This window comes from Paramisgurnus dabryanus, chromosome 11 (assembly GCF_030506205.2).
Source record: "Paramisgurnus dabryanus chromosome 11, PD_genome_1.1, whole genome shotgun sequence".
In the NCBI taxonomy this organism is placed as follows: Eukaryota; Metazoa; Chordata; class Actinopteri; order Cypriniformes; family Cobitidae; genus Paramisgurnus; species Paramisgurnus dabryanus.
The window spans coordinates 39,338,814-39,356,433 of record NC_133347.1 but is presented as its reverse complement, the minus strand read 5'-3'; the positions used below and the strand labels follow the sequence as shown (position 1 = coordinate 39,356,433).

General features: G+C 38.6%; 1 protein-coding gene across 1 annotated transcript in view; it reads right to left on the bottom strand.

The window, feature by feature from the left end:
- plxnd1 (plexin D1) overlaps positions 1–4,183 on the bottom strand; it is a 91,447-nt gene extending 87,264 nt beyond the window's left edge. Inside the window, exons 1-2 of the mRNA XM_065271331.2 lie at positions 2,587–4,183; positions 807–983 (exon numbers count right to left, since the gene is read on the bottom strand). Coding sequence (XP_065127403.1) covers positions 807–983; positions 2,587–3,807 — 1,398 coding nt within the window. The 5' untranslated portion in view covers positions 3,808–4,183. The remainder of the gene's footprint in view (positions 1–806; positions 984–2,586) is intronic.
- Positions 4,184–17,620: the final 13,437 nt, after the last annotated feature.

The window sequence follows — 17,620 nt, the reverse complement described above, 5'->3', positions numbered from 1 at the left end:
GGAAAGCCAGGCAACCAGGGGCATGACTATGCTTTGCTGGATGTTTCTAGCATTGGTCAATTTCTTCACAATAAACTGGAACATTTAATAAACATATAAGCAAATTCTTGAAACCTTCAATCATCATTCTATTCAGAAGCTAAATCAAAATTATGAAATTATGCATCATAAATATTTTACATTACATACAAATAACAAGAATATTAGAAAACAGCATCAGCTCATCAGTATCAAAAAAACATTTTGACACTGATGACCGATGTTAGGACTTTAAGAAAGACAAAAACTACAAAAGCTATTTACAAACACCCAACCCTCTTTCTCCAAACAATCTCAAAGTAGGCCATTCACACAGCGATCCTAATGTTCAGTCGCACCTGCATGTTATTTTATTTAACAAAAACTTGATACAAGCTTGCCTGCTTGTCCTGCTAACTCATTGGAGTTAATCTTGCCTAAAAAGGGTTCCTTTACAACAGCATGCGATACAAAATTCAGAAAATAAAACTGTTACTTTAACCTCAAAGAGCTGAGCTTCTGTGTATACAAGAAAAGGTCAAACATAGAGAAGTCACTATAGGACATTAGGTTTGGACCACCTGATCAGATAGGAATGCTTTTAAGAAATTTCCTGGGCAAGGTAAACATCGTTTAGTGCACACTATACATAACACTTGTTTGTTCAGTGCACTGTGACATTAATGCTGTGTGCATACAGTATGTACACTGCAAATAAACACAGATGTGAATGTGAAACACAGAAAGAACTATGAGCTTTTGCAGATTTGTACATATGTGTATCTCACCTTACGTAGTCGCCCATTGCTTGTCCCCAAAAATACCACTGTGTGGTTATGCACATTTTCAACAGCAACAGAGGTGACCCCTGGAGCTTCATAGATGGGTTGGACCCTCAAGGGTTTTCTCAGAGCCAAGGGATGTTGGAGGTGAGCGGCACCACAATTCAGCTGCTCTAGCTGAAGCTGAAAAAGTTATAGATGTAAAATGAGCAATAATAGTGATGATGGTTGACTTAGCAAAAAAAAAAAAGGTTACAATGGCATTATGGGGAATAACGGATATATGAACAGATTAGAATATCCTGAACCTTTGTAACACTGGTTCATCTATTGTTTAATTGTTCAGAGTGAATTTAGTCTTCATAACACGTTCAACCAAAGTAACATTCAATGAAAAGTATCTGTTGAATTTGATGTGAGTAATGCAGGGCAGTAAAAGGTTCAATACAGGGTGACGGGAACTGAAGCGGGGGAGAGAAAAAGAATTCAGCGGGTGGATTTTTCTCACGAGTTTCTCCCTTCAGCACTGTGACCTCCTGTGCTCTCAGAATGTAATCTATCAGATAAAAATAAACACTCTCTCTGAACACTATGTTTTACCGTCACGTTACAATGGCACATAACACATGATAACGAGGTGTAGTGGGGATAATGTGATGTCATAACATAGATATCAGTATAAGGGGGTGTGCACATAGTGTTCATGGGAAAGCCAGCATAAAGTAAAAAAGACGTATCCAAAAAACAGATAGAAAAAACAAAGACAGTTCTAAATAAGCATCAGATTGCCATATGGTTTTCATGAAACTTCAAGTTCACATAATGAAAATAATATGAGTGCACAGCATACTATGATGCAGGAAATGGAGTACATGACTGTTTAACTCACACACATATTGATAATAATTCAAAAAATCATAGTACGATAATGAATAAAAGGCAACAGGGGGGTCAATGTTTTATGCACAAATTATATTTATCATGAAAGATCTAAGAAAGTTCTTGACAAAACTCTTATTCCATTTAAATAAGAAGAAAGTTATGTAACATTAATTTACAGTACATTCATCATAAGATATTTCAAATATATATTTTTATGCTGCAACATTAACTGGCATATACTGATTGTATAAGAATGGACATAATGTTAAATGCTATTTCATTTGTAAGTCGCTTTGAATAAAAGCATCTGCCAAATGAATAAACGTTTGATTGTAGGAATGTGCCTCACAGTACTACAATTGTCCTTTTAGCCTTTTAGATGAAAAGGCCTTTTAACAGACAAACCAGATCAGTCAAAGTGCCCTAAATTCTGATTTATACATAACTTGTTCAAAAAGTATATGGTCTATGTTAAATTGGGATAGGGTTTAGTAGAATTTGTTGTGTATTATATTTTACTGTCTATGAGCATTGAGATTTTAGATAAAAATTTTAATTAACGTTGTCTTTATATGGTATATAATGTTTTGTCTGAATGTTATGTTTCTATTGTATATAATGTTTTGTCTGTATTTTTTCCTGTTTTGTGGCTGGTCAGCAACACAGATTTCCTGCACCTTTTTTTGCTTTTGTGGCAATGTTACCAATGTGGACACATGGCCATTAGTGTACAAAGGGTGTGCATTGAAATATTAATGTGATTAAAGTCACAGATTCATATGGGGCTACTGTATATTTATTTTCAATACCCAGCAGTTAAATATAATGATTGTTAAAGAAAATTATTTATTAAAGAAAGAAATTGTGAAAAATGTATTTCCAAAGATCAAAGAATCATCCTTACCACGATGGCCCCTTTAACCTCGCACTCGGCCCCTGAGCCCTGGATGACGCTGTCCAGCACCTGCACGTCGCTGTTCGGGCCACTTGAGCAATTGCGGCGGCCCTGGCGAATCATCTCCTCCACATCCGCCACCCGAAACGCGCACACGGCTGACTGCCTGCCCGCCCTGGCAAACACCCCAAAAAGATAGGGTTCTGGTGTCCTTGAGTTTTTAGTGCTGATATCCACTGGATAGATGGAGATGAGTCGGTTGTATATATTTCCAGTAGATCCACACTGAATTCCCATTTGGATGTACGATTCGGTGAGTTTGCGGCTCTCCGTGGATGAGGACCGGCGTGGACCGTCCGTATCCAGGCAGATGCGCGCCAGGATGCTGTTGGGCTGACTTTCTTTGAGACCGGTGTTGGCATCATTGTTAATAGCGATGTAGGAGTAAGTCTTCTGAATGAAAGCGTGGACAAAGTTAAGCTTGTTCTTCTGCTTAACTTCTTGTTTGATTTTAAAGACGTTATCTTCCGATGGGTTGATGTCGTAGGTAAACAGTCGGTTGAGATCTTTTGTGTCTAGAGAACGGATTGCGATTTCTGGTGTGTTCTCGAAGCGCAGGTCTTCTTTGCTGTGATTTTTGGGGAAGTACTCGGTTCCCATGCCCGTGTAAGTGGCTCCCACAAGCAGCCGCGGCGCTCCGCCGTGACTTCGAAAGATGAGCCCTACGGTGCTCGCGTTCTCGTGATTGGCGACGATGTTAAGCATGCTGGGGAACACGGTGGCTCCTTCCTGTGGAAACTTGACTGCCACTTGGGACGCATTATCCATGCTGCGCAGCTCGCAGAAGCCCTGGTACACCGAACCGCATGTTACCAGCACTTTCTGCTCGCGGTCCAGCGCGAGGAGCTTGTTGTGGTTGTCCGTGAGAGTTTTCTCGTACTCGCACATCGCTTGCGGCAGCTGCGGCGCGTGGCATAGCGGGTTGTCGCGCACGGGTCCAGTTCGCGTCTCCACCTCTAGCGCGAGCGTCGCGTTAAGTTGGTACAGACTGTTAACTGAGGCCAGGTAAACTCTGCGTGACACCGCGTCTACCACGAAATTATTGGTGGCGTTTGGAGACGCAAACGCCTGTTGAATCTGAAGCGCACTGATCGTGCGCATTTGTACAGCCGTTAAAAACACGGCGAAAAAGACTTTTAGAGACACTCTCTCCGTTACAGAAGTCGGCATTTTTTCTTCTGCCTGGCTTCCGCGGGTTATGGACGGAGAAGAGCATTGAGCAAGCGGAAAAGAGCGCAACTCTCTGGGAGGAAAGACTGCTTCCTGCCGAACGCCTGAGCACCGAATGACGTGATTGAGGAGTCCCCGCTTCCTTTAGGGAGAGAAAACAAAGCTACACAACAGTCTGCACATTAACACACTCTTATCTGTCCAGTTTCTTTAAATAGAAAACATAATAACACATCTGTTCCCTAATTTTATGAGTACTGTAGGCTACTATCATTACTTATATGCTGGCACCCTGGTACAGTAAGGATATTAAAAGGTAATACTTTGGTACTGTTTTTTGGACCATGAAACTGAGCCTACTACTTTAAGATGTTTCAAAGAATTGTATGCATTGTAAAATGCCTTATCCTTAATGTGCTTATCTTTTTAAATCCTGCCTAAATCCTTATCTAACTCCATGGGTTTCATTAAATAAAGATTATTTTTAATATTGTGTATGACTAAATTGGGTCATATAATGAAAGTTGTTAATTTGATCAGGCAGAAATAGCGAAAACCAGAAATTTGATTATGTTATTACCTACAAGGTTCCAACTTGAACATGTTTCAAAGGTCCCAAATTTATTAAAGAACATCAAAGTAACATCTAAGAAACCACTGAACATTTCCATGATTCTTTAAGAATGCACTGTCATGCGTTCTTTCAGACTTTGCTTCCCATATTTTAAATTATATGAAAATGTAGTTGTCATATAACTGCAACCTTATGCCCATGTATTTATGAGTCGTTGCTATTGTCACCTGAAGCTCACGTTTCATCTTTCCAAATAGTCACACAGATTGGGCACTGTGCAGCATGGCATGGTAACAGCCGTTAAAATGGTAACATGTGCCTACAATTCCTTGCCGACCGTACAACATTAACATCTTACAGAAAATTTGTCATTGTTATCAGATACTTCTAAGGCAATATGTCGAACTGAGAATAGTTAAGTATGAAACTCCAGATTGCATTAAGCACATAACCACAAATTTTGAATGGGGTGAGAGTGCAAGTGCAATTTCCAAGACTAACAATTTAAACCCCGTATATTTACAGGTTTTGTATTAATGTAATTATAAACTTAATAAAAATATTAGTGTTGCAATTATTAATACAACCCAGGCCTACTGGAAAAAGCTTACTCCAACCAGCTTGTAAATTTAACTGCGCAGCTGCAGCATAAAAAGTGTAACTTTAAGAGAAATCAAGTAAGAATGTAGGAAATGGAAAACAATGGCGGGGGCGGCGGTGTGGGGGCAGTACATATGGGTCAATGCTGTACTGCGCTACTCATGATCTGTTTCCGGTCAGATAACCACTGAATCATGCGCAAGGCACTACTCGATAAAGTCCAATCTCTCACTTATTTTTTGAAAGTCAAAACATTAATTTTTGGTGAGCAATATCTGTTGAATATATTTTTTGTATTTAGTCTTCTGACAAGTAATGTGACTTTCGAACACAGAAGAACATTAAAATATCACCGTTAATCATCATTAATGTTAATATTTAAATCCCACTACAGTCATGAATTTTTCCCATACGTAACATTAACAAGGACTGTCTGAGTTGGTTGCCGTGTAATAATACATTTTTTATGAGCATTTTCTGCTCGCAATAATAGTATAATTTCGCCTCCTGGTGGATACTTTCCCTGAATGCTGAATTTAATTCTGTAGAAATAAGAGTTCGGCACCCAGTGCATGCGCTGTTGAATTGGGCAGATATCCCGTAATAATACACATTATAAAGTGTGATTTATTAAGCAATGGTCCCAGCTTCTAAATTATTTAAGAGAGATGGATATGTCTCCTATAATAAGAGGGCTGCAGAGAGGCGGATATCATGCACCTTACAACAAAGAATGTGTTGGAACTATTTTCAATCAAATTTCAAGAGCACTTTTGATCAATTTTTTATCAAGGAGAAAATTTATAGTAAATACATGTTCGTGTGTTGATGACATGATGTGATAGCTAGCTTGTTCAGGTTGTCAATGCATTATTGGAAGTAACTTTAGGCTAATTTGTTTAGCCCAAAAAATATGAAATGTACTGCACAGTTAAACAGTGAAAATAACTTTCATATAGCGTGAATACACTAGTACAAACACATGTTTTACCGTAAACATATATAGACAAAAAGAGTGACAAAATAACCTCTATAATAGAAGAAAAGTTGAAGATTTCAACATTTTCTGAAGGGAGCTACAGACAGAGATGTAAACTCAGGCGAGTTGAGAGCGTATTAACTCACTATGCACTTTTTTCACAACATATTACCATGCATCTTGTCATTTTTCTGCGTTCATTGCAGTTATTCGGTTTTAACATCCAAACGTGAGTGGCACCATATGAGCAATATTAAATGAACCAGTAAACCTAAAACATAGATTCTGTTATATTTTGTATATATATATAATTTTCTTTTCAGTGTTTCTCATCCTTTTAATAAATATTGATTGCTTTGTGACAAATTGCATGTTATGTTTGTAGATTTGTCCATGCTGATATCCGTGCAGCAGAGTTGAAGCAGACCTGTCACAAAACATCTCTAAGGTGCTATGAATCTCAAAACTAGTATAGACCCCTTCACGGTTCACGTCACAGGCTGTTTCCACTGCGCATGTCGGGGTCAGAAAAGTCCTTATAGCAGATTGAGTTGGGTATTATTCGGTATCGTCAAAACTGCCTACTTACGTTGTGGGCTGTGAAAATCGCACCAGGTCTTCCGTTAAGTTTTCGCGATTCATGCACAAATCTCAAAAACAAAAAAATACAACATCTGCATCTGCAAGCAATTAACGTGCAGACTGGGACAATGCAAATATCAAAGAGGCTTGTGTTTGTAGTGCTCACTTCATTTGAGGTAAGTCATCATTTTTCAGCCGTGTTAGATTAAATTATAAAGCCTAAATGGTATGAACAGTTTGACCCCATGCTGCGCGCGCACCCGATCGTCATTCAATGTTTACAAACCTTGAAGGGGGTTTATTTATTTAAAGTGCATCAAATTTCATTTGTAGAAAAACAACATTATTTTGTCTATTTGGTATAATACAATGTGTTTGCATGGTGTACGATTAAAAACACATACTTTTTTTATAGCTTTGGATTTCCTCCCTTCCTCAAACGCTTTGATTTTATACAGAACTCATCAATCTGAAATGCGCTGTGTCCCTGATTGGCCAGATAATCTGTACGTTGTGATTGGCCTGAATGCCTCTGACGTCAGCCGGAAATGTGACGCTCCTGTTTTAAAGATTCGGTCCGAATGCAATTCTGACAGGAGTTAATGTGTAGGCTGTGAGTAAAAGCGGGAGGAATTATTCACCTTATTTTTCACGACAACAAGGGCGGCGCCATTGCGCTCATTTTGTCAACGTTCTTCCGGCCGCATAGACGATGAGCAGCTGAGGTGACTGAAGGCGACGTGTTAAGCTTAAAAAGCTCACTCGAGCGCCTTTATGTTTCTTTCTTACCAATTTTAAGCCAACTGAGGAACACCCTTATCCCAAGTAATGGTTCGACTACGATGTTCCGGTAACTTTAAACCACGCCTGGTGTTGGAAAGGTGGCCAGTTTCAGGTAAGCTATCTTAGCTAACTTTGTGCTCGTTCGCCTAAAATTAGATTTGTGATGTCCGTTCTACAAATACACTTAAGATCAGTAACGTTAGTTTATAAAATGCAACTATTTGAATGGTTTTAATTGTCCACCTATATTTTTATATTTACGATAGTACAACAGTATATTATAGTACATTGCATTCTTACAGTAGCCCATGTGATTCCTACAAGTTACTGAGATTTCAGATGCTAGAATGTCAGTTCATTTCTCATTCAGATATTGATAATGACCTTTTAAACAACGTATTATTTAACACTGAAGTTAAAGGTTGTGTGTATAATGTTTCTGTCTCTTTTTAATGCATCTCTCTCTTACACACTGTTCTGTTTAAGTATGGGTGCCATTTATATATTAATTCTCATGATGCAAGTTTATTTTAAATACTAACATAAAACTGTTTATGGTTATATTATTTTCACAGATGCATTGATGTGTAGTGATGCAGTGGACAACTGTGAGGATGATACAATCAACATGTTCCTAAACTGTGATGCAGAAACACAATGGGAGCATCTATCCGTCTCTGACCACAACTACAAAATCACAACTCAACCTGAAGCAACATACATCTGATATGGGAAAACAATGGTGCGGTTTCCCGGACAGGGCTTATCCTGGTCCCAGGCTAAAATGCATATTTGAGCTACAATAATTTAAAAACACCTTTTACTGACATACCTCAACATATATGAGTGCCATTGTTTTGTCACAAGATGCGCACCAGTCTTGTTTTTTTGTAGGATTTGTTTGTAAAAACTAAAATGTCCTAATATAATTAAGGCCTAGTCCTGTAAACCCTGTCCGAGAAACTGCTTCAATGTGTTGAGCTGGCACAAATGTACATAACTCTACTGAGAAACAAGTAGAGTTATGTACAGTGTATAACTTACCACATAAAAACGAAATGGTTATTGGACTGGCTAAGGTGCACATTTGCTATAAAAAAAGACGAAATCACTGTGTAAATATTGGTAGACATACTTTTAATAATTTTCAATGCTGCTCCATCAACTCCTGACAGGACGAGGTAACAGTTAATAAAATATGTCCAATAGGTTACTTGCCGCGGCTGCTTCATATCGTCTAACCACGAGACGATTGATGGGACAATATAAGACTATCCAATCGTCGTATGAAGTTTTAACCGTGCTCTTAATTTAAAACATTTATAGCAGTAGCGATATTTGTCATTTCACTAAAGTTGTAGTGAACTACAAACAATCTTCTAACCACCAAACTAACCACCGAATGCACTGTGCCATATTAGCAGCGGAAGTCGGTTGACAAAATGCGGAAGAGCGAAGAATTAAAAAGGGGCGTGGCGGAATAAGGTGAATAGAGACAGCGCATTATTTGAAAACCACGCCCACCGGGGGAAAACAATCCAACCTTCTCCATTGACTTTATTGCATTTCTGGCTTATAAAAAAAACATAACAAAGACTAAAAGCTGTTGGAGATTCAAAACTTGTATGGTAACAACCAAGTCTTTTTCCAATCAACATCAGGAATCAGATTGTCCCAGAAAAATTTCCCTCGAGGAGAGCTCTTATTCTTACTATGTATCACATTTCTAATGAATTTGTTGTTACATTTTCTATCAGTTAGCAAATATCTATCAATGGTGAGTGTAGGATTATAAACACTCTTTTGTAAATAAGAAGAATGTGAGAAAAAGTGGCGTCTGCGCCTTATGTCTATATTGTATGCCCGGTGCGTAACTCCAAGGGAAATGAGTATAATGGTAGAAAAGAGACCGCACTCAGGGACTGAATCAAATACAAAAACTGTATTAAAATACCGAATCGTGTTCACAGGCCATAACAAACACAAGGACAAACGTTTCGGGCTTAGCCCATCATCAGTGTCACAACTTCTAAATAAGAAGAATGACATTTCATAAGTTCTAAAATACCAGAGGGAATGGCTTTACAAACAGTGATAAATTCATGAGCACGTATGGGAAAATTAAAATAAGACATGAAGTTTTCATAAGTCAAAATGTTACCATGCTCATCAAAAAGGTCAAAGATAAAAGAAACACCATGTGCATGCCAAGTAGGAAAGAAGATGGATTTGTTTTTAACAGTGATGTCTTGGTTATTCCATAAACGTGATTTGTGGGGAGAAAAGTTATGAACATAGATCAGTTTCCAAGATAATAGAGCTTGTTTGTGGAATTTGGATAAATGGAGAGGAAGTTTAGAAGGGGAGTAGTTACATTTGAGAAGAAATTCTAGACCGCCACATTTTCTAAATATATTTTGAGGAATAAAATACCACAATGATTTTTCACCCATTAGTAAACATCTTTTTAACCAGTTAATTTTAAAAGTGTGGTTTCTATCGATAAAATTAATGATTTCGAGGCCTCCATCTGACCTATTGTTTGACAAGACAGATTTTTTAAGCTTATGTTGCTTGTTTCTCCAGAGGAAGTTTAAAAAGATACAATTGATGTCATTACAAGTGGAATCTGAAACAAAGAGGGATAGAGAAGGATATACAAAACGTGAAAGACCTTCTGCTTTTGATAGAAGGACTCTGCCAATGATAGAAAGGTCCCTTTGGAGCCAGTTGTTAAAAATACTTTTTGTGATTTTCATTCTGGGAATAAAGTTCAGATCTTGTCGCATTTTAGGGTTCTTACATATGTGGACACCTAAATATTTGACAGTGTCTTTTACAGGAATGCCATGTGTAAATTGTTCATTTGTGCTATAAAGGCAGAGGGCCTCACATTTACTTAGATTTAAATTTAGACCAGAAGCCTGAGAGAATGACTGAATATTTTGAAGTACAAGAGGAATTTGTTTTTTGTCTTTTAGGAATAATGTTGTATCGTCAGCAAGTTGAGAGATTCTAATTTCTCTATCAAAGATGGTTAAACCTTTTAGATTTGGGTTGCTAAGGATCTGAATCGACATGAGTTCCACCACTAAAAGAAAAAGGAAAGCTGATATAGGGCACCCTTGTCGCACACCTCGATGTATATTAAATCTTCTAGACGTGTTGTTATTAATGATCACAGAGCTGTTAATATCTTTGTAGAACATCTTAACAGCAGAAATAAACTTAGGACCAAAACCAAAGATGTTTAAGGACGCAAAGAGGAATTAATGTTTGACGGTGTCGAATGCTTTGTAGAAATCTAAGAATAAAATAATTGCATCTGAATTAATAGAGTCTGCGTAATCAATTAAGTCTAACACAAGTCTTATGTTGCAGCTAATATGCCGGCCTTTCATAAATCCAGTCTGTGTCTCATTAATAAGATGGTGTAGTCCTGTTTTGAGTCTGTTTGCATAAATCAAAGTAAGTAACTTGTATTCGGTGGTAAGCAGACTAATTGGACGCCAGTTATCTATAAATAGGGGGTCTTTCCCAGGTTTTGGAATTAGGGAAATCACTGCCTGCTTCATTGTGGTGATCATTTCTTCATTTTTAACACATTCTTTAAAGAGATTATAGATGGGTTGTTCTAATTTGTCCCAGAAATGAAGATAGAATTCCACAGGTAGACCGTCTATACCAGGACATTTGCCCTTTTTCATAGTTTTTAACGCATTGTTTAGTTCAGATATGGACAGCTCTGCATCACATAAAGATTTAAAATCATCGTCAGCTTTAGGTGTGTGCACATGTAACTCTTGTAAGAAGGTTTTACAGTCATCTTCATTTAAGTTTGATTTGTATAGATTTTCATAGAAGGTAGAAACAAAGTCAGATATTGTTTTGGGATCTTTAGAGACAACATTATCAATACTTATGGAAGACAATGACTTGCGTTTATAATTTCTTTTTTCAAGAGCGAAAAAATAGCTAGTATTTTTTTCGCCCTCCTCTATCAATTTGGCCCTGGATCTTATAAAAGAGCCTTTGGCCATGTCAGAATATAATTTATCGAGTTCAAGTTGTGTAGCTTTTAATTCAGTCAAATCATTTTCAGAGAGATTGTTTGTTTTCAATAATTTGTCTAATTTACTCATAAGGAAAGACTGTTTTAATAATTTATTCTTTTTTAATTCTATGCTACGCTTGATGGCAAGAGACCTGACGTTATATTTGAAGAATTCCCATTTGTTCCCAATAGAGTTCATAGGAGAGTTTGTGGGGGTGTTAAGGCATTTATCTAGGCATTCTCTAACAGAGGCATTAAACACATGGTCATCTAAAAGAGTAATATTAAGTTTCCAATAGCCACGAGATCCATGCAGGTAGTTAGATGTAGATAGTTTCAGAGAAATCATTTTGTGGTCAGTTAATGGGGCATGGGAGTGCTGGACACATATAATATGCTGCAATAGGGAGGGTGAAATAAAAAAAAGGTCTATTCTAGATCTAAGTGTTTTGGGACCATTAGACCAAGTAAAGTCTTGTGCATTGTTGTTAAAAAAGCGCCATGCATCTGTCACAGAAAGAGTGTCACATAGGGGGGCGAGCACGTCGTTTAGACTTGACTTTGGGGAACGGGGTGGAAGTCTATCTATACAATTGTCTGGAGCTTCATTGAAGTCACCACCAAAAATCAGTTTAGCATTAGTGTATTTGTTTTGAATTTCTATAACTTTGTTGGAGAGGTCAGAGAAAAGTTCCCTATTGTCACTCTTAGAATTGTAACCATATATATTACACAATAGAAAACAAGTATTATCGAGTTTAAGTATCAGTATTTGCCATCTTCCAAGACCGGAAGAGATGGATTCAACTACCTCTCCTTTGAACTTATGCATTAATATCATAACACCAGCAGAATGATTAGAACCATGGTCAAAGTAAATGGAGTTACCCCATTGAGATTTCCAGAATTTACAATCTGTCTCACAAGAATGTGATTCTTGAAAAAGTACCAGGTCTGCATCAGTTTGTTTACTACAGTAAACAAAAAAAGTGCTTTTCTTTTAGTTAAGTCTCTTATACCTCTAACATTTAGGGATATAACATTAAGGGAGTTAAATTCAAAGTTGTGCATAGATACCACGGGGGGGAGTATGAGGGGGAAGAGGAGGGGGGAAAAAACAAAAAAGCTTGGTTACCTGGGTTACCTGAGCTTAGAAAGGGGCTGTCCCAGAACATGACAGCAATGATAAAGATTTCCGAACCAGAAATAGATTCAAACATCAGGAATAATATTGCTTACCAATAAAAGATCCATATCAAAATCATTTTGTAAACATAGAACTTGTTAAGTGCAATTTCCATAACCATAAGAGAGCAGATCAGTCAGTCAAGGCTTTAGCTCTTCCAGTGTAATTCTTTGGCCATCGATGTACGCATGGGGGCCTTTGAAAGACGTTTTCTTTCCTTCCTCTTTAGCTTTTTTGACAAGTGGGCAGAGCTTAGCTCTAGCTGCTGCATCGTCTGGGGAGAGGGCTTCAGTGATGCGTAGGTTCTTGCTGAGAAGATATGCGTTGTTCTTCGCTGCTTTCCAGACGTGGTCTCGATAGTGCCTCATGGAGAATCGCACGATTGTTGTTCGATGAGAGCCGTCCTTCCTTTTCGCGCCCAAACGATGTACTATGTCGACTGTGCTGGGAATATGGTCGCAGATATGCGGAGCAACTTTAACGAGAACGCCAATGACAAGCTCTCGAATGTTTTCATCGTCTGCCTCCTTTAACCCATGAATTTTCAAATTCCAAAGCCTACTGTGTCGTTGCATCTCATTCATTTTCAATTTCAACTGGGTGTTTTCTTGTTTAAGCTTTTCTGGCTCAGAGTCTATTTTCTGTATTTTTTCACTGTGAATAGATACTTGATTTAAAAGAGACTGTACCGTTGATGTGAGCGTTTCCAAGGCATTAGCAGTGGCATGCGAAGCCTTCTCGATCGACGATAGTTTCTCGAGGATAATACCAGTAGTTGAGTCATCGTTGTTGATGGCTCTGATTTTAGATGGAGGACTTTTGCTTGGGGTCGGAGGTAAAGGTGATGATTTGATTGAAGAGGTGGCATTTTCGCATGAGTCCATGTCATCAGGAAACGTTAGCTGCGACATATTTCGCCGTTTGTTGTGATTCTTGCCCATAAGTGGAGGATTACTGCATACAAAGAGTTCCGTGTAATATTAAGTAAGCGTGATGAACTGGTTCGTTAGTTAGGTAAGGATATATGTAAAATTCACATCATAAACTGCCAAACTCCGGGACGTGTACGAATACATCCGCTCACGCTGTAGCCATCTTGGATCTCGCGCCCTTGTTACGATCTCACCACACCAGTGTCGGCGCCACGAGCGGGCCCTAGGGGGCATGGCCCGGCTACTTGAGTCACTGTGCCCCCTTACTTCTCAAAATAATAATGAACTTAATAATTTAAAAAAATGTGCTGCAAATAAATTTGGTTATACAATGGATACTGATTAAAATTAGGAGTATAATTAATAAAAAAAATAATAATTAAAAAACTAACCCACAATGCAATGCTAACATAGTCAGCCAGTTACATACACGCAGCCACTACATTTGAACAACACTTGTCAAAAGACGAACATTCGGTTTAATCAATGACAAATTCCCCAGTGTTTTGTCTGCACTGGAAGTTAATGTCACGTTCGGGGTCTCAATCGCCATGCGTGAGAACTCATTCTCTATCTAAACTAGATATGCAATTCCCAAGGAATTACCAGTGCATGAAAATGCAAAAAGTTGATTGAAAGAAATGTAAAAGAAATTTAGTCTAGTAGTTTACCTGGCTGTTGACATATTTTAGTGTGAAGCTAGCATGATTTAAAAAAGTTATCATGATGAAATATGATGCTAGCATGATTAGCATGATGTTAGCATGATTAGCATGAAGCTAGCATGATTAGCATGAAGCTAGCATGAAGCTAGCATGATTAGCATGAAGATAGCATGATGCTAGCATGATTAGCATGAAGCTAGCATGATGTTAGCATGATAAGCATGAAGCTAACATGATTAGCATGAAGCTAACATGATTAGCATGAAGCTAACATGATTAGCATTGAAGCTAGCATGATTAGCATGAAGCTAGCATGATGCTAGCATGATTAGCATGAAGCTAGCATGAAGCTAGCATGATTAACATTGAAGCTGGCATGATTAGCATGATTAGCATGAAGCTAACATGATTAGCATTGAAGCTAGCATGATTAGCATGATTAGCATGAAGCTAGAATGATGCTAGCATGATTAGCATGAAGCTAGCATGAAGCTAGCATGAAGCTAGCATGATATTAGCATGATTAGCATGAAGCTAGAATGATGCTAGCATGAAGATAGCATGAAGCTAGCATGAAGATAGCATGAAGCTAGCATGATGTTAGCATGATTAGCATGAAGCTAACATGATTAACATGAAGATAACATGATTAGCATTGAAGCTAGCATGAAGCTAGCATTATTAGCATGAAGCTAGCATGATGCTAGCATGATTAGCATGAAGCTAGCATGATTAGCATGAAGCTAGCATGATGCTAGCATGATTAGCATGAAGCTAGCATCATGCTAGCATGATTAGCATGAAGCTAGCATCATGCTAGCATGATTAGCATGAAGCTAGCATCATGCTAGCATGATTAGCATGAAGCTAGCATGATGCTAGCATGATTAGCATGAAGCTAGCATGATGCTAGCATGATTAGCATGAAGCTAGCATGATTAGCATGATCCTAGCATGATTAGCATGAAGCTAGCATGATGCTAGCATGATTAGCATGAAGCTAGCATGATGTTATCATGATTAGCATAAAGCTAGCATGAATTTAGCATGAAGCTAGCATGATGCTAGCATGATTAGCATGATTAGCATGAAGCTAGCATGATGCTAGCATGATTAGCATGAAGCTAGCATGATGCTAGCATGATTAGCATGAAGCTAGCATGATTAGCATGATCCTAGCATGATTAGCATGAAGCTAGCATGATGCTAGCATGATTAGCATGAAGCTAGCATGATGTTATCATGATTAGCATAAAGCTAGCATGAATTTAGCATGAAGCTAGCATGATTTAAAAAAGTTATCATGATGAAATATGATGCTAGCATGATTAGCATGATGTTAGCATGATTAGCATGAAGTTAGCATGAATTTAGCATGATCCTAGCATTATTAGCATGATGCTAGCATGATTAAGATGATGCCACCATGATTAGCATGATTTAGAATGAAGCTAACAAGATTTAACATGAAGCTAGCATGATTTTGCATTAAGTTAGCAAGATTTATTATGAAATTAGCATAAAGCTAGCATGAAACTAGCACGAAGCTAGTATGACTTAGCATGACGCTAGCATGAAGCTAATATTACCCAAAGACCCAACCCCCATGTCTCTATGATGTCCGGATCCAGAGATATAAGGCTTTGTTTATTATGTTGCTAGGCTGCTCATATTTGGTTGCTAGGGGCGTGGCTTAATACCTCAATAAGGATGGTGAGAGACTGATTGGATGCCTGAGTAAAATGAGCCCACCCCCATGTCTCTATGACACTGTGCTGCAAAGATATCCATCTGGGCATTTTATAATGGCAGTCAATGGGAGATGTTGCTAGGGTGCCCAAAATGGTTGCTAGGGGCGTGGCTTGATAGCTCAATAAGGATCCTAAGGGACTGATTGGATGCCTGAGTAAAATGAGCCCACCCCCATGTCTCTATGACACTGCGCTGCAAAGATATCCCATCCGGGACGTTTTTAGTTCCTTATATGGGCATGATTCCTGCCCCATTATAAGTCTATGGGGAAATTTGGGGACCTCTTACACCCCAGGGGTACAGCTTACACCCCATTGTGAGGTATGTTCATACAGAGGCTGCCAGCCTCTTCAAATGTGGCAAGTTACAAGTTTCTGTGAAATCCTAGGTCTGAGCTACGACTCGTCAAAGTTTGTCGCAATGTTAAGTCTATGGGATTTTTCGGCTGCTTTTTCGCCCCTGGGGCGTAGACCGTACCCCCGATTGCTTATAAAAGTCATAGCACACTATTCCCGAATAGTCCGCACGTTTGAGAGTTTGAATGAAGTTTCTAAGTTAAACGGTTCGAGCCGTATTAATTGCGGAAATTTGGTTGGAAGAATAATAATAATAATAATAATAATAATAATAACTAGATATGCAATTCCCAAGGAATTACCAGTGCATGAAAATGCAAAAAGTTGATTGACAGAAATGTAAAAGAAATTTAGTCTAGTAGTTTACCTGGCTGTTGACATGTTTTAGTGTGAAGCTAGCATGATTTAAAAAAGTTATCATGATGAAATATGATGCTAGCATGATTAGCATGATTCAGCATGACGTTAGCATGATGCTAGCATGATTAGCATGAAGCTAGCATGAAGCTAGCATGATTAGCATGATGCTAGCATGATTAGCATAAAGCTAGCATGATTAGCATGAAGCTAACACGATGCTAGCATGATAAGCATGAAGCTAGCACGATGCTAGCATGATTAGCATGAAGCTAGCACGATGCTAGCATGATTAGCATGAAGCTAGCATGATTAGCATGAAGCTAGCACGATGCTAGCATGATTAGCATGAAGCTAGCACGATGCTAGCATGATTAGCATGAAGCTAGCACGATGCTAGCATGATTAGCATGAAGCTAGCACGATGCTAGCATGATTAGCATGAAGCTAGCACGATGCTAATATGATTAGCATGAAGCTAGCACGATGCTAGCATGATTAGCATGAAGCTAGCACGATGCTAGCATGATTAGCATGAAGCTAGCACGATGCTAGCATGATTAGCATGAAGCTAGCACGATGTTAGCATGATTAGCATGAAGCTAGCACGATGCTAGCATGATTAGCATGAAGCTAGCACGATGTTAGCATGATTAGCATGAAGCTAGCACGATGTTAGCATGATTAGCATGAAGCTAGCACGATGCTAGCATGATTAGCATGAAGCTAGCACGATGCTAGCATGATTAGCATGAAGCTAGCACGATGCTAGCATGATTAGCATGAAGCTAGCACGATGCTAGCATGATTAGCATGAAGCTAGCACGATGCTAGCATGATTAGCATGAAGCTAGCACGATGCTAGCATGATTAGCATGAAGCTAGCACGATGCTAGCATGATTAGCATGAAGCTAGCACGATGCTAGCATGATTAGCATGAAGCTAGCACGATGCTAGCATGATTAGCATGAAGTTAGCACGATGCTAGCATG